The sequence below is a fragment of the Hyla sarda genome, chromosome 7 (assembly GCF_029499605.1).
Source record: "Hyla sarda isolate aHylSar1 chromosome 7, aHylSar1.hap1, whole genome shotgun sequence".
Taxonomy (NCBI): domain Eukaryota; kingdom Metazoa; phylum Chordata; class Amphibia; order Anura; family Hylidae; genus Hyla; species Hyla sarda.
Genome location: NC_079195.1, coordinates 54,651,161 through 54,669,665, shown reverse-complemented (window position 1 = coordinate 54,669,665; position 18,505 = coordinate 54,651,161). Strand labels below are relative to the sequence as shown.

Here is an 18,505-nt window from a genome sequence, read left to right as displayed (position 1 = left end):
CCTTAAGCAATCACAGTGCCAGGGAAGATGCCGAGGACAAGGTAAGGCCTCGGGCTTCTCTTAGCAACCCATAGCTTATGGGCAATGGGATCACTAGACACCAGGGAATAGCGGCATTCAATGTTTAAATGCTGTGAACTGTATAGATCACGGTATTTAACCATTTAAATGATGGACAATGTAGCGATCTCCGATGTACGTCATTACCGGCAGATGTCAGCTGCTGATAGAAGCGGAATGTCCGCCCACCCGACCCATGATGTACATGTATGTCATGGGTTGGGGAGGGGTTAAATGTAATTAACACTTTAAAATATAGATAGTAAAATGGAAAATTTAATAAAAATAAACCTGAAAAGATATGTTTAAGATAAAGCCTTGATTTAAACAATGGGTAATTTTCTGATGACACGTTCACTTTAAATACAAGGATAATCTATCTGTTTCTAGTCTTAACCAAGTTATGTGAAGACACCCGGGCAAAAATGTCACTTTTTTTTTTTAGAAGGTGAAAATTTAATAATGTAAAAAAAATGGGAAACAGGAATAAAAGTGTTTCACAGTCTCCAAAGCCATACAGCGTTATACACCATTTAGTGTCCAAACTAACATACAGAAATAACAATACAGAACCCTACAGCAGTCTGAGGGCACATACTTGTTCTACATGACCCTATACCAAGAACATAGTGTAGACTGATGGAGGCCAAGGGGCTACTGCCTCAGTTGCCACTCAAGAAGTTTGACCTTTTTTTGCTTTAAAAAACTTAAAAAGTGGTTGGTGGCGTCACACTCAGAGAGTATATGTGTTGGGTCTGTGCCGAGGTACTAAGTTGCACTATACCCGTAGTGCCAAAATACAATACAATAGAAATATGAGTGTTCAGACCTCAAGGAACGGTGCCCAATAATGGTTCAATTTGTATATATATATATCATAAATGAATAGTATCTAGAGATGTGGCTGGTTTAACAGTTAATCATTTATTTAGGGCTGGACTCTAAGCAGGGGCCTTTCCTATAGAGTCAGCACACTAAATAACAGTATAAAATATCAATAAAATGACCAAATAATATTACTGGTTTGGTATATACAGGTAAGAGAATATTAAAACAATTAAATACAATGAAGATGGCTAAGGATCTGCCGCTTAGGTTGCTATTTAGATTGTCCTGGTTAATAGCTCAAAGAGTTGGTATTAAATTATAAATTGCAGAGTACAGTATTTAAGGTCATAGTTCACAATACTGTACTCTCCAATTTATAATTTAATACCAACTCTTTGAGCTATTAACCAGGACAATCTAAATAGCAACCTAAGTGGCAGATCCTTAGCCATCTCTATTGCATATCATTTTTTAATATTCTATTACCTGTATATACCAAACCAGTAATATTATTTGGCCATTTTATTAGGTCATTTTATTGATATTTTATACTGTTATTTCGTGTGCTGACTCTATAGGAAGGCCCCTGCTTAGAGTCCAGCCCTATACTGCATTATTGTAATAAATAAATGATTAACTGTTAAACCAGCCACAGCTCTAGATACTATTCATTTATGAGATATATCTATAAATTCAACCATTATTGGGTATCGTTCATTGAGGTCTGAACACTTATATTTATTTTTTTTGCTTTACATGGACCAATTTAAACAAATGGGGAGGCATACATTTTTAAAGGGGTACTCCGGTGCTCAGTGTTTTGATCAAACTGTTCTGAACGCTGGAGCCAGCGCCGGGAGCTTGTGACGTCATAGCCCCTCCCCATCAATGCAAGTCTATGGGAGGGGGCGTGACTTCTGTCACGCCCCCTCCCATAGACTTGCATTGAGGGGGCAGGGTGTGACATCATGAGGGGGCGGGGCTATGATGTCATGAGCTCCCGGTGCCGGCTCCAGTGTTCGGAACAGTTTGTTCCAAACACTGAGCAGCAGAGTACACCTTTAAACTTTCTCTACACAAAGACCAGTCTACCACTAAACTTCCATTACTTAGACCGAACCGCCCCCCTGATCACTTCACAGGAACAATCTCTTCCTCTCATCCCTAATATTCTATTCTTTAAAGGGGTTGTCTGGCGAGAGGAACAACCTTTGTATGGTGTCAAAAAGTATAATAAAGCAACTTACCAATATAATGTTATTTATAGGGATGCACCAAAATTTCGGCAAAGAAAAATTTATGAAATTTTTTCGAAAAGAATATATGTGCCTAAAATGGGGATGGGCGTGGCTTGTGCACTAACAGACTCCACTGTTTACTCGAGCTGTATGTAATGGTGCGATTCCAGGCGCGGTAGTCTGCTGTTTGGAGATATCCTGTTCTAAAGTTTTCTGTGACCCAGAAGAATGTGGCACTCCATCACGACTGGTGCTGCCCAAAACTAGTACTACATTTGAAAAAAAAAGTAAGCGGGGCAAGTAATTTTCGGTTTTGGGTTTTGGTCAAGCACAACCTAAATTATCGGTTTCAGACCAAAATTTTCATTTTGGGCACCACTAGTTATTAGCCATACTGCAGAGACAGCTAAGCTGTCTGACTTGTAGCTGTGATGGTCATCACACTCTCTGAATGCAAGAATTCCTGTCTCTGCCGCCCCACCCCCCTCCTCTCCTGTCTCAGGGATAAGATCATTGATGTGAAGAGGGGGGCTCATAGAACTGCATATTAGATTATAAGGCAGAAGAAAGCATTTCTCAATCACAGCAGTTTCCATCAGAACAGGCTCACTGCTGTCTTTTCTCCTCCTCACTGGTCTCTAAGAATACAGAAGGGGAGGGGGAGCAGGGACGGGAGCTCTAAATGTGATGTGATGTCACAGCTACATGAACAGAGCTGATATGGAGAGATCTGTGCCGTATGGCTAATAACATTATATCAGTAAGTTGCTTTATTATACTTTTTGACACCATACACAGGTTGTTTTACCCCTTTAATGGTGTTTTGAAGCTAAACTGTTTCAGTGTTTAAAGGAAATATTGCCTTTTAAACTATCATGAAAGTAATGTGGCAGCAGAGTGTACCGTATTCTGCTAAATTATTAACAAAACCACCAAGGTGAATCCTAATGATCCAAGATTCCTCAGAATACATCAAACAAGAAACATTACTGAGCTACAGGGCATCTGACTAGTCATAACATTATTATTTATGAGACTAGAGCAGTGTTTCCCAACCAGGGTTCCTCCAGGTGTTGCAAAACTACAACTCCCAGCATGCCTGGACAGCCAAAGGCTGTCCAGGCATGCTGGGAGTTGTAGTTTTGCAAAATCCGGAGGCACCCTGGTTGGGAAACAATGGACTAGAGGGTTGTTAGGTTACCCTATTATTTCCAAATCAGTGTGCCTGCAGCTGCTGTGCAGACAGTTTTGCAAAAGCTGGAGGCACACTGGTTGGGAAACACTGGATTACACTAATATCTCTGAGGAATATTCAGTCAGAGGGCATCTATGAAATATTCGGCATACGAAAATTCACTCACAAGAAATTTCCTGTGTCTGTCTTAAAGGGGTTATCCAGGAAAAAACTTTTTTTTTTACATATCAACTGGCTCCAGAAAGTTAAACAGATTTGTAAATTACGTTTATTAAAAAAAAATCTTAATCCTTTCTGTACTTATGGGCTGCTGAAGTTGAGTTGTTCTTTTCTGTCTAAGTGCTCTCTGCTGACACCTGTCTCAGAAACTGTCCAGAGTAGAAGCAAATCCCCATAGCAAACCTCTTCTACTCTGTGCAGTTCCTGAGACAGACAGAGGTGTCAGCAGAGAGCACTGTGGTCAGACAGAAAAGAACAACTCAACTTCAGCAGCTGATAATTATTGGAAGGATTAAGATTTTTTAATAGAAGTAATTTACAAATCTGTTTAACTTTCTGGAGCCAGTTGATATATAAAAACATTTTTTTTCCTGGAATACCCTTTTAATTTATCTAACAATGACATATCCAAAGCCACAACCACCAGCTGTAGTGATGTGATGATGATAAAGCAGGGACACTTCTATACACTGCAGTGAAAGCAGCAAATATACAGAGTGTAACAGGAGATGGCGCACAACCACTCTGCAGCACCTACCCATATCTCCGGCTGCCTTGATGTCAATGTTGTCATATCCGCTGCCTATCCGCACTATGACACGAAGAGACTTAAACTTCTCCAGGTCTTCACGTGTCAGTGTTATGGTGTGATACATCATGGCACCCACTGCTTCATTCAGAACCTAAAACACAATTATTTTCATGAGGCTTTTCAGTATTATTTATGAGCTGGTATGTACATAGTGCGGACTCACACCTCAGAATAGAACAGGTTAAAGAGAACCTGTCACCAAACTAAACTTATTGTTATTATATTGTTCCTTATATAATTATAAGACACTTTGCTATTTACTTGCTGTTAAAATTCTCAACCTTTATATGTTTTCAATAAGATTGAAAAAACGGCCACTAGGTGGCTCTGTTCTGCTCCCTGCACAAATCAAACAGTTAGTTTGGTCTCCTCCTGGCCTGGCAGGAGACCAAACTCAGGAAGTGCTTGTGGGGTATGGTAGGGCACAGCTCTCACAAGCTTCAGCGACGTTGCGCCTGCTGGGGAACGCCCACTTTCTCTTGCCAGGAGCTCACACAATGTGAGCAAGGGGAAATGTATGATACACAGCTTTTTAAAGGGCAGGAGGGGTGTTAGGAGTAGTTAGGGAATTTAATCTGAGTTAATTTAGAAAATATGGTTTGATGACAGGTACTCTTTGACCCCTTGCGCAAAACGCTGTGTTTATACGGCGCTGCCGCACGGGAGGATTATGAAGCGAGCTCAGGAGCTGAGCTCGCATCATACCCGTACAGTCCTGGCTGCTATCAGCAGCCAGGACCCTTGGCTAATGCCGGACATCGCCGTTCCGGCAGATGTCCGGCATTAACTCTTTAGACGCAGCGATCAAAGTTGATCGCCGCGTCTAAAGTGAAAGCTTCCCGGCTGCTCAGTCGGGCTAATCGGGACCATCGCGGTAAAATCGCGATGTCCCGATCAGCTAGGACGCATCAGGAGGATGCCTTACTTGCCTCCTGCGCATCCAAATCGGCGATTGATTGCTCCAAGCCTGAAATCCAGGCTTGAACAATCAACCGCCAATAACACTGATCAATGCATTGCAATGCAAAGGCATTGATCAGTGTATTGAATCATTGTACTGCATGTTATAATCCCCTATGGGGGCTATAACATTGCAAAAAAAAAAAAAGTTAATAGAGTTAAAAAGTTAATTAACGCTTTTCCCATAAAAAAAAATAAACTGTGTAAATAAAAATAAACATATGTGGTATCGCCGCGTGCGTAAATGTCCAAACTATAAAAATATATTGTTAATTAAACCGCACGGTCAATGGCGTACGCGCAAAAAAATTCCAAAGTCCCAAATAGCGTATTTTTGGTCACTTTTTATACCATTAAAAAATTAGCAATAAAAGCGATAAAAAAGTCTGATCAAAACAAAAATGGAACCGTTAAAAACTTCAGATCACGGCACAAATGAGCCCTCATACTGCCCCTTATGTGGAAAAATAATAAAGTTATAGGGGTCAGAAGAGGACAATTTTAAAAGTATAAATTTTCGTGCATGTAGTTATGATTTTTTCCAGAAGTACGACAAAATCAAACCTATATAAGTAAGGGATCAATTTAATTGTATGGACCTACAGAATAAAGATAATATTAAATTTTTACTGAAAAATGCACTGCATAGAAACGGAAGCCCCCAAAAGTTACAATATGGCGTTTTTTCTTCCATTTTATCGCACAATTATAATTTTTCTTCTGTTTCGCCGTAGATTTTTGGGTAAAATGATGTCATTACAAAGTAGAATTCATGGCGCAAAAAATAAGCCATCATACGGATTTGTAGGTGCAAAATTGAAAGGGTTATGATTTTTAAAATGTAAGGAGGAAAAAACGAAAGTGCAGGAACAGAAAAATGCTATACCCTAAGGGGTTAACAATTGGCTCTTGTTCCCGGTCAGGTCCACAATCTAATCTCCTATTCTCTGATTACACAAGAAGCCAAATACCACTAGCAGGGTTCTACAGCTTAGAACTATTGGTGACACAGATGCCACAACCACCTAGACTGTGGCATCTAGGGGGTTAAACAGCCAGGATTAGAGTTAGAGTTATCTCCAATCCTACCTGATGTTAACAGACGTCAGTTCTATAACACAGTAGACACCCACTGTGTATGAAGAAAGCTCCACTCCTGAGCACACTCCCCAGCATCTGCTGAAAAACCACAACTTCCAGCATGCTAGGACAGCCAAAGGCTGGGAGTTGTAGTTTTGCAACATCTGGAGGGCTGAAGTTTGGACACCATTGCTCTATTACCTTAGTATACTTTAAGAAGGCAGTAGAAAGTGGGTTTTACAGCTTAGCCTGGGATGTGCATATGTCTACAATATTACTGTATTTACACTGCTCAAAAAAAATAAAGGGAACACTTAAACACCACAATGTACCTCCAAGTCAATGACACTTCTGGGAAATCACACTGTCCACTCAGGAAGCAACACTGATTGACAATCAATTTCACATGCTGTTGTGCAAATGGAACAGACAACAGGTGGAAATTATAGGCAATTAGGAAGACACCCCCAATATAGAAGTGGTTCTGCAGGTGGTGACCACAGACCACTTCTCAGTTCCTATGCTTCCTGGCTGATGTTTTGGTCACTTTTGAATGCTGGCGGTGCTTTCACTCTAGTTGGTAGCATGAGACACAGTCTACAACCCACACAAGTGGCTCAGGTAGTGCCGCTCATCCAGGATGGCACATCAATGCAAGCTGTGGCAAGAAAATTTGCTGTGCCTGTTAGCGTAGTGTCCAGAGCATGGAGGCACTACCAGGAGACAGGCCAGTACATCAGGAGACGTGGAGGAGGCCATAGGAGGGCAACAACCCAGCAGCAGGACCGCTACCTCCGCCTTTTGTGCAAGGAGGAGCACTGCCAGAGCCCTGCAAAATGACCTCCAGCAGGCTACAAATGTGCATGTGTCCACTCAAACGGTCAGAAACAGACTTCATGAGGGTGGTATGAGGGCCCGACATCCACAGGTGGGGGTTGTGCTTACAGCCCAACACTGTGCAGGACGTTTGGCATTTGCCAGAGAACACCAAGATTGGCAAATTCACCACTGGCACCCTGTGCTCTTTACAGATGAAAGCAGGTTCACACTGAGCACATGTGACAGAGACGCCATGGAGAACGTTCTGCTGCCTGCAACATCCTCCAGCATGACCGGTTTGGCGGTGGGTCAGTAATGGTGTGGGGTGGCATTTCTTTGGGGGCCACACATCCCTCCATGTGCTTGCCAGAGGTAGCCTGACAGCATTAGGTATCGAGATGAGATCCTCAGACCCCTTGTTAGACCATATGCTGGTGCGGTTGGCCCTGGGCTCCTCCTAATGCAAGACAATGCTAGACCTCATGTGGCTGGAGTGTGTCAGCAGTTCCTGCAAGAGGAAGGCATTGATGCTATGGACTGGCCGCCCATTCCCCAGACCTGAATCGGATTGAGCACATCTGGGACATCATGTCTCACTCCATCCACCAACGCCACGTTGCACCACAGACTGTCCAGGAGTTGGCGGATGCTTTAGTCCAGGTCTTGGAGGACTTCCCTCAGGAGACCATCCACCACCTCATCTGGAGCATGCCCAGGCGTTGTAGGGAGGTCATACAGGCACGTGGAGGCCACACACACTACTGAGCAGCCTCATTTTGACATGTTGTAAGGACATTACATCATAGATGGATCAGCCTGTAGTGTGGTTTTCCACTTTGATTTTGAGTGTGACTCCATATCCAGACCTCCATGGGTTGATAAATTTGATTTCCATTGATAATTTTTGTGTGATTTTGTTGTCAGCACATTCAACTATGTAAAGACGAAAGTATTTCATATGACTAGTTCATTCACTCAGATCTAGGATTTTATCTTAGTGTTCCCTTTATTTTTTTTTTGAGCAGTGTAGTACCTTTCATACATACATAAATTTAAGCCATTCATTGGGAAGTGATCCAAAGGCCAAAATCAACATGTCAAAGTTCAATGAATGATTCTAGTTTATATCAGGTGATTTCCATGTAAAGAAAGAATCTATTATTCATTCCATTATTACCACCATTCTCTTCACCACTCACATCCTGAGTTCACTTACCTTTTCATGGATCTCCTGTGTGGACTGGGCATCACAAAAAGCCACAGTGGCCAAGTCTTTTAGGATTGGCATCTCCACTGTACAGTCCCTTCCATCCAACAGAGCAATAAGTGGGCGGGGATGCATTGGACCATTGACTGTCTGGGGCCTCATACCTAGAACAAGATGGAAACAAAGCAGGAAGCTCAGATGAATGACATACAAGCCCACAGAGATATAAAGAATGCCAATGGATGATTACATAATAGTTCCCTGCCAGAAAGTGATGAGACACAGATGAATAAGATGGAATTTGATCTGATATATACAGTGTAAACTATTTTACATCTCACTATTTTCCTTTCTGAATATCACAACAGTTCTTTGTATCCATACAATCACTCAGCATTTACTGCGGTATCTCTATGTAATGGTATCCAGATTATACAGTACTTATTGTCATAGCCCCGTCATGTTCTGCAGTGTCATACAAGAAACCTATCTAATCACATCAATCCTTGTTGCCAATTGGATTCACAATGTAATGTTCTTATCTAAGACATATCACCGATCTGTCATAAAACCAAAAGTGCAGTGTTGTGAGTAACATTGACAATGGTGCCTTCAAGGGATGGGATGGGATACATTTGGCAACAAGTAAACAGTAAGCTCCTGAAGTTGGAAGCAGGAAAAATGGGCAAGTTTAAGGATTCGAGCAACTCAGTCAAAGACCAAATTGTTATGGCGAGATCAATGGGTCAGAGTGTCTCCAAAATGACAGGTATTGAGAGGCGTTCCTGATATGTAGTGGTTAGTAGGTCACAGAAGCCCAAAGTGTATTAATATGCGTGTGTGTGGGGTGGGGGGGGGGGGGGGGGAGGTAAAAACTATAGTCCATCATAGCACAGTGTGTAGCTGTACTGTATTTAGGGGGCACAGTGTGTGGCAGTACTGTATTTAGGGGGCACAGTGTGTGGCAGTACTGTATTCAGGAGGCACAGTGTTTGGCAGTACTGTATTCAGGGGGCACAGTGTGTGACTGTACAGTATTCTGGGGGCACAGTGTGTGGCTGTACTGTATTCTGGGGGCACAGTGTGTGGCTGTACTGTATTCAGGGGGCACAATGTATGGCTGCACTGTATTCAGGGGGCACAGTGTGTGGCAATATTGTATTCAGGGGGCACAGTGTGTGGCAGTACTGTATTCAGGGGGCACAGTGTGTGGCAGTACTGTATTCGGGGGCACAGTGTGTGGCAGTACTGTATTCAGGGGGCACAGTGTGTGGCTGTACTGTATTCAGGGTGCACAGTGTGTGGCAGTAATGTATTCAGGGGGCACAGTGTGTGGCAGTATTGTATTCAGGGGGCACAGTGTGTGGCAGTATTTTATTCAGGGGCACAGTGTGTGGCAGTACTGCATTCAGGGGGCACAGTGTGTGGCAGTACTGTATTTAGGGGGCACAGTGTGTGGCAGTACTGTATTCAGGGGGCACAGTGTGTGGCTGTACTGTATTCAGGGGGAACAATGTGTGGCAGTACTGTATTCAGGGGGCACAGTATGTGGCAGTACTGATATTCAGGGGGCACAGTGTGTGGCAGTACTGTATTCAGGGGGCACAGTGTGTGACTGTACTGTATTCAGGGGCACAGTGTGTGGCAGTATTGTATTCAGGGGGCACAGTGTGTGGCAGTATTGTATTCAGGGGGCACAGTTTGTGGCGGTACTGTATTAAGGGGGCACAGTGTGTGGCTGTATTGTATTCAGGGGCACAGTGTGTGGCAGTATTGTATTCAGGGGGCACAGTGTGTGGCTGTATTGCATTCGGGGGGCACAGTCTGTGGCTGTACTGTATTCAGAGGGCACAGTGTGTGGCTGTACTGTATTCAGGGGTCACAGTGTGTGGCAGTACTGTATTCAGGGGGCACAGTGTGTGGCAGTACTGTATTCAGGGGGCACAGTGTGTGGCAGTACTGTATTCAGGGGGCACAGTGTGTGGCAGTACTGTATTCGGGGGGCACAGTGTGTGGCTGTACTGTATTCGGGGGGCACAGTGTGTGGCTGTACTGTATTCAGGAGTCACAGTGTGTGGCAGTACTGTATTCAGGGGGCACAGTGTGTGGCAGTACTGTATTCAGGGGGCACAGTGTGTGGCAGTATTGTATTCAGGGGGCACAGTCTGTGGCTGTACTGTATTTAGGGGGCACAGTGTGTGGCAGTACTGTATTCAGGGGGCACAGTGTGTGGCTGTACTGTATTCAGGGGCACAGTCTGTGGCTGTACTGTATTCAGGGGGCACAGTGTGTGGCAGTACTGTATTCAGGGAGCATAGCGTGTGCAGCTTTTGTTTATAGTGAGCACACTGGTGGAGATTTATTAAAACCTGTCAAGAGGAAAAGCTGCTGAGTTGCCCAAAGCAACCAATCAGTTAGTTTCTTTCATTTTTCAGAGGCCTTTTTTAAAAATAAAAGAAGAAATCTGATTGGTTGCTATGGGCAACTCAGCAACTTTTCCCCTGGACAGGTTTTGATAAATCTCCCCCAGTGTGCTCACTATAAACAACAGCTGCACACGCTATGCTCCCTGAATACAGTACTGCTACACACTGTGCCCCCTAAATACAGTACAGCCACACACTGTGCCCCCTAAATACAGTACAGTCACACACTGTGCCCCCTGAATACAGTACTGCCACACACTGTGCCCCCTAAATACAGTACAGCCACACACTGTGCCCCCTAAATACAGTACAGCCACAGACTGTGCCTCCTGAATACAGTACAACCGCACACTGTGCCCCCTAAATACAGTACAGCCACAGGCTGTGCCCCCTGAATACAGTACAGCCACACACTGTGCCCCCTAAATACAGTACTGCCACACACTGTGCCCACTAAATACAGTACAGCCACAGACTGTGCCCCCTGAATACAGTACAGCCACACACTGTGCCCCCTGAATACAGTACAGCCACAGACTGTGCCCCCTGAATACAGTACAATACATAAACTCTGCAAAAGCGTGATGTAGTTGAAAGAAGTCATAGTGGTCTGAACAAATACATAGAAGACGTCACCTGTGAGTCACTGATAGCTATGTTTTTCGTCTGTGTGCCATCAGTACTGTTCTCACTTGTAAGATCTGCAACCATGATAGGTGAAACAACTCCCAGCATACCTTTCCACTGCTCAGGTCATACTGGGTCATACTTCAGTTTCAAATGGTAAAAACTTCTATAGTGTAATAAAGGGGTACTCCAGCTGAAAACAAAATGTTTTCAAATCAACTGGTGCCAGAAAGTTAAACAGATTTGTAAATTACTTCTATTTAAAAATCTTAATCCTCTCAGTACTGACCAGCTGCTGTATGCTCCAGAGGAAGTTGTATAGTTCTTTCCAGTCTGACCACAGTGCTCTCTGCTGACACCCCTGTCTGTGTCAGGAACTGTCCAGAGCAGGAACAAATCCCCATAGCAAAACTGGACAGTTCCAGACATGGACAGGTGGTGGCAGCAGAGAGCACTGTGGTCAGACATAAAAGAACTACACAACTTTCTCTGTAGTATACAGCAGCTAATACGTACTGGAAGGATTAAGATTTTAAAATAGAAGTCATTTACAAATCTGTTTAACTTTCTGGCACCAGGTGATTTTAAAACATTCCCAAAATGCTCTAAACTGAGCATACTTTTTATACCACATCCTATGTTTCTATGGTATTTGAAAGCAACTAATCCCATCTATGATGATATTTCCAATGACTATTCTACCACCTTCCTATGTAACAGGGCTAATATACCCCACAATATGTAAATGTTTGTAGCTATTTTCAGTAAATCCCTCCTCCAGTAAATAATACATAGCAGTAGGCCCAAGCTGTGACAGTGTAAGCACCAGCCTCCCTCCATCCCTCTGGAGTCCACAGGCTCTGACAGATATATTGGGAGGTTACTGTGGAGATGCTCATCCTGGGAGTTTGGATACACCCTCTGGTTGCTGAGTTACTTGGTTGCATTACACTTAAAGGTTTCTCATAACCTTCTCTGTCAGTCGCTGAGATGTAGAGAGCGAATAAAGGGAAAACAAGGCAAGGGGGGTATTTATGAAGCATTTACCCTGGTTTTCTTGGGTAAATTGGTCGCAATATTTTGACGCAGTGTGTTTTTAGGGACCTTTCCTGCAACTTTTCATTTACCGGTGTTTTGGATTGTTGCAGTGGTAGACGTGTTTTTAGTTGATTTTTTGCAGTGGTTTGTGAAATTGCAACTTTCTTAAAAAGTTGAATACTTTGGCGCAACCCTCAAAAAAGGGCGCTAATCACCACCAAATAAAACAGAGCTTACAAACTAACTGTGGACAGCGTTAATAAAAAGTCGCATAATTGTCACACAGGTTAAAAAGTCGTACAAAAACTTGCAAAGAAAACAGCATACAAAGTGGAGTACTGATGTAAGAAATGTGATAAATTTGGTGCAGATACACAGTTTCCACTACATGAAATAGTGGAGTCAAAAGACTTATGGCATGCTGGGATTTTAAGTTTTGCAACATCTGGAGAGCCACAGTTTGAGACCACTGCCTTAAATTAACTGAATCACAGTAATAGCATAGAACCTAGGTATTCAACCCTCCAGCCATTGCTGTTGGCTGTCCGGGCATAATGGGCCTGGAGGGCTGCAGGTTAGACTCTAAGAGAACAGTAGAAAAGGAAGGACAACTGACCAGATCTGCACAAAGAAAGAGAAAAAAAGGGATACGCACCCCTAGTGAAGTACAGTCATGCCTTTAAATGTTGGCACCCCTGAAATTTTTCAAGAAAATGATGTATTTCTCACAGAAAAGGTAGTAACACATGTTTTGCTATACACATGTTTATTCCCTTTGTGTGTATTGGAGCTAAACCAAAAAGAGAGGGAAAAAAGCAAATTGGACATAATGTCACCAAACTCCAAAAATGGGCTGGACAAAATTATTGGGACCCTTAACTTTAATTTGGTTGCACACCCTTTGGAAAAAATAACTGAAATCAGTCGCTTCCTATAAAAATCAATAAGCTTCTTACACCTCTCAGCCGGAATGTTGGATCACTCTTCCTTTGCAAACTGCTCCAGGTCTCTCTTATTGGAAGGCGCCTTTTCCCAGCAGAAATTTTAAGATCTCTCCACAGGTGTTCAATGGGATTTAGATCTGGACTCATTGCTGCCACTTCAGAACTCTCCAGCGCTTTGTTGCCATCCATCTCTGGGTGCTTTTTGACATCTGTTTGGGGTCATTTTCCTGCTGGAGACCCAAGATCTCGGACGCAATCCCAGCTTTCTGACACTGGGCTGTACAGTGCGACCCAAAATCCGTTGGTAATCCTCAGATTTCATGATGCCTTGCACACATTCAAGGCACCCAGTGCCAGAGGCAGCAAAACAACCCCAAAACATCATTGATCCTCCCCCATATTTCACTGTAGGTACTGTGTTCTTTTCTTTGTAGGCCTCATTCCGTTTTCGGTAAACAGTAGAATGATGTGTTTTACCAAAAAGCTCTATCTTGGTCTCATCTGTCCACAAGACGTTTTTCCAGAAGGATTTTGGCTTACTCAAGTTCATTTTGGCAAAATGTAGTCTTGCCTTTTTATGTCTCTGTGTCAGCAGTGGGGTCCTCCTGGGTCTCCTGCCATAGGGTTTCATTTAATTTAAATGGCGAAGGATAGTTTGCGCTGACACTGATGCTCCCTGAGCCTGCAGGACAGCTTGAATATCTTTGGAACTTGTTTGGGGCTGCTTATCCACCATCCGGACTATCCTGCGTTGACACCTTTCATCAATTTTTCTCTTCCCTCCACGCCCAGGGAGATTAGCTACAGTGCCATGGGTTGCAAACTTCTTGATAATGTTGCGCACTGTGGACAAAAGTAAATCTAGATCTTTGTAGATGGACTTGGAACCTTGAGATTGTTGATATTTTTCCACAATTTTGGTTCTCATGTCCTCAGACAGTTCTCTTCTTCTCTTTCTGTTGTCCATGCTTATTGTGGCACACACAGACACACAATGCAAAGACTAAGTGAACTTCCAATTTGCTTTTTTTCCTCCCTTTTTTGGTTTAGTTCCAATACACACAAAGGGAATAAACATGTGTATAGCAAAACATGTGTTACTGCAATCCTTTTCTGTGAGAAATACTTTATCTTCTAGAAAAATTTCAGGGTTGCCAATATTTACGGCCATGGCTGTATGTCAATGTTCAAAAAAATGATGGTGAGTGGACTTACACTTACCAAGTAGGGTTGCACTTAGAGCACAACACATCAGCAGACATCTAATGATAGCAGCCTAGGACCTGCAGCCGTAGCTCATCCGGTGATAGCTCTGCTAGTCCGGTCAATGAACACTTGCACGAGACAGGAACAATCTGAGCTGTTCTTGGCACACTTGCCTGATGAAGGGTCCATTCCGGACCAGAAATGCGTTGCTGTAGTGCCAATAAATTATATTTTAGGACATGACTGTGTGTCTTAGTTCCTTTACACACTTTTGGACCAGTGCCAAGAACAGCTCAGATTTTTCCCGTCTACTACAACTGACCAGATCTGGCCTAGAATTTGAAAGGTCCTTCAGTCAGGACTCTCATCTATTCTACATGGTGGAAAGCCAATAAAGGATGCCCATGCTTTACACACAGGTGGAGAGTTATCAAAACCTGTGCTGAGAAACAGTAGAGCAGCTGCCCACAGGAACCAATCAGATCGCTTCTTTCATTTTTAACAAGGCCTGTGAAAAATGAAATAAGCGATCTGATTGGTTGCTATGGGCAACTGGTCAACTTTTCCTCTGCAGCGGTTTTGATAAATCTCCCCCACAGTCCCTTGGTTTGAAGGGGAAACGTTTGATACCTTATTTCTCCTGTGGAAAACTGAATACTTCCTGTGGACAACTTTTGTTTAAATAGTAAATCCATAAGCCTTAGGATTTACTACAACATTTCACAGGCACCCCCAACACAATTGGCATTTCCTTTCCTGTCTTTAAAGAGGCACTTTAAAGGGGTTCTCTGGTAGATTTATTTTATTTTTTTAATCAACTGGTGCCAGAAAGTTAAACAGATTTGTAAATTTCTTATATTTTAATCTTAATCCTCCCAGTACTTATCAGCTGCTGTATACTACAGAGGAAGTTGAGTAGTTCTTTCTGTCTGACCACAGTGCTCTCTGTTGACACCTCTGTCCATGTCAGGAACTGTCCGGAGCAGGAGAGGTTTTCTATGGGGATTTGCTCCTGCTCTGAACAGTTCCTGACACAGACAGAGGTGTCAGCAGAGAGCACCAAAAAAAAGACATACGTCCATCAAATTCCCTTCAGTTCCCTGGTTGAACTTGATGGACGTATGTCTTTTTTCAACTGTACTAACTATGTTACTATGAATAACACACAAATGTTTGAGGACAACTCCGCGACACCTGCAGCCCCAAGGCTGACATGACTACTACCATAGTACAGGCCCCAACACTCAAAAACTGCCAAACCTATGGGCCCCCAATAGGGCACATCTTACTATAGCAGTACCTTATCACCCAGAGTATACCACACATGACCTTCAAGCCCTAGTCTATTCCAGCACCAACAACACTAGCATTTACAGCCATAGTTATAGTGTTATACCATAATCGATAAGGTGAAAAAAGACAAGGGTTTAGGTACAAAAGAGGAAAACGGCTAGCATTACTGCTGCAATGAAAAACACCTCAGCAGTGGTATGGATACTGAGGTGTCGCTCCAGGGTGCAAAAACATAACGGGTACACAAAGAAAGAAAAAGCTAAATGTCCTAACAAAATTTCGTGAAGGAGATATATCATTGGCACTCACCTTGGGTCAATTATATATTTCCTTCACCATATAATGTTCCCAAGCTAATCTAGAGGGAAGCAAAATCTCCAACAAGGATTCCAATTGCCCCATACTAGAGGAAAAATCCCTGGACAAATGTCCTATCACCAGATATTTAGTACACAAATTGTAATATTAGGCCCCCTGATTTATTAAGAGTGGAGTGTAGCTTTCTTTGTGGGTTTTTTTTCTCCCAACAGGTATTTTCCCACAGTATTTACTTATTTTTCCTACATTTAGCATTTTTTTTTTACAACTACTCTAAGCTGTCGGGTTTTCCAGAGCTCAAATTTACCACATTGTGAGTGAACATCAGTAAATTTGTTGAGATTTTCCTAAACTATAAGGGACTTGCCCCTTTTCCGGTGGCCACACCCCCTTCCCCAATGACCACACCTCCTTTTCAAGTTTTGTGAGTAAAATTGAGTAAAGTTGGTCGGGTTTTTGGTGATTTTTGGTTACCAATTCCTCTGCGCAACACAATTTGGGTGCCTGGAGCCACCTCCATGCGTACTCCATGGAAGGGCTGAAGACAGCCAAGTGCTGTAGTCTGCTGTCTTAGACGCTCCTATAAAGAATGCTTGAAGGGGGTGTGTCCATCCCGCTCCATGCACAGGGAAAGCCGGGGAACTGTTCTTTTACCTTATCATGTGTTTTTAAATGCTGGCGTGCCCCTTTAAAGGGGTTATCCGGGAATAGAAAAAACAAAGCTATTGTCTTCCAAAAACAGCACCACACCTGCCCTCCGTTTGTGTGTGGTATTACAACTTGGCTAATTGAACCGAGTTCCAATATCACAGAAAAAAGTGGTGCTGCTTTTTTTGTTTAAAAAAAAAAAAATTGCTTTATTTTTTTTAAAATCATGGATAACGCCCTCTTTTAAAGGGGTATTCCAGGATTTTTTTTTATTTGACAATGCTACAGGGGCTGTAAAGTTAGTGTAGTTCATAATATAGTGTCTGTACCTGTGTGTGACGGTTTTCTCACAATTCTTCTGTGATTTTCACCCCAATATTTATTTTTAACAGCATACAAAATGACTGTTGTCTTGGATTTTTCCCAGCTTGCAATGCGGACGAGACCTGACTCACTAGTCAGCTGATGACAGGGAGCCTGTCTGCTTCAATGGGTGGAGGGATCAATCTGCAACTAATGCAACAGCTGTAGGCACCTGATTGAAAACCACAGGTCTGCAGCTCATTTATGTTTCAATGGGTGGGGTAGCTGATGTGTGGGAGGGAGGAAAATGGCATTGTGGGATTTATAGTAAAAAAAAACATATGTCAAACAGGAAAAACAAGTTCACAAAAAGCTAGCCACAGTGTTATGGTAATCTCACAACATAGCCATTTAGCCCCAAAACAGGCACAGATCCTTCCTAAGCATGTCCATTACTGCCTGCAAGGTACGTACTAAAATCACCTTATGGTGGAGAACCCCTTTAAACCTAGGAAATATTTAGCATTAATAAACTTTCTAACTTGCTCCAGAAACCATCTATTTGGCTCCTCATTGTTTAATAGTTATATTTATATTTTTGCGATAATATTAATACATCAAAAAGTATTCCGACAATTTTTGGAAAATACATTTTTTATACAACAAACCATGTGTGTCCCTCTTGGGCTATTCAAAAAGTTGGGAGGTATGTATCTGAAATCAGACCCCGACAATATCAGCAAATCAGATCATTGGTTTCATTTTTCAATCTAGACTAACAGAACATGGAAACACCCTCCCCGCCTCCGCTACGTTATTCCAGCCATGTGTGTTGGCTTCAGAGCACTAAACAGCACCTTTACCAATATTCTAAAAACTACTACGTCCTGTCCTTTAAATTTTCCTGCCTTTGAATCGAAATTTCATATTTTTTTTATTTTATTTTTTACATTTCATGGTCATTTGTTGTTTATTACTTATTTCTATAATCATTGTTCCTGGCAGTGAATGGGTTACGCAGATAATAATAATAATTATTATTTTTATTACTAATTATGATTATCTGCGTGATCCATTCATTGCCAGGAACAATGATTATAGAAATAAGTAATAAACAAAAAATGGCCAAAAAATTTAAAAATAAAAAAAATATTTCGATTTAAAGGACAGGACAATTTAAAAGGACAGGACAATAGAAACTGCTACATAAATATGAAATATTCCACATTTACATCTTTTCAGTTCATAATGATGACCGTACAACTATATTAGGATGGACAACTACAAATAGCCTAGGGGATAAACCTGAGGGCCTCCAGCTGTTGCAAAACTATGATTCCCATCGTGCCTGGACAGCCTACGGCTGTCCGGGCACGCTGGGAGTCGTAGTTTTGCAACAGCTGGAGGGCCACGGGTTGGACAACCTAACACAAATAGGAACCTTCTCTCACTCAGAACCCAAGAACTCTGAGGCTGTGTTCATATGCAGCAGTAATGAATAAAA

At 42.5% G+C, this 18,505-nt stretch overlaps 1 protein-coding gene across 2 annotated transcripts in view; it reads right to left on the bottom strand.

Annotated features, from left to right (window-relative positions):
- Positions 1-18,505, bottom strand: part of CTBP2 (C-terminal binding protein 2) — a 49,898-nt gene that overhangs the window by 26,499 nt on the left and 4,894 nt on the right. For both annotated transcript variants that reach the window (XM_056529047.1, XM_056529048.1), the window contains exons 2-3: positions 8,208-8,362; positions 4,079-4,223 (exon numbers count right to left, since the gene is read on the bottom strand). In XM_056529047.1, the coding sequence (XP_056385022.1) occupies positions 4,079-4,223; positions 8,208-8,362 (300 nt within the window). The remainder of the gene's footprint in view (positions 1-4,078; positions 4,224-8,207; positions 8,363-18,505) is intronic.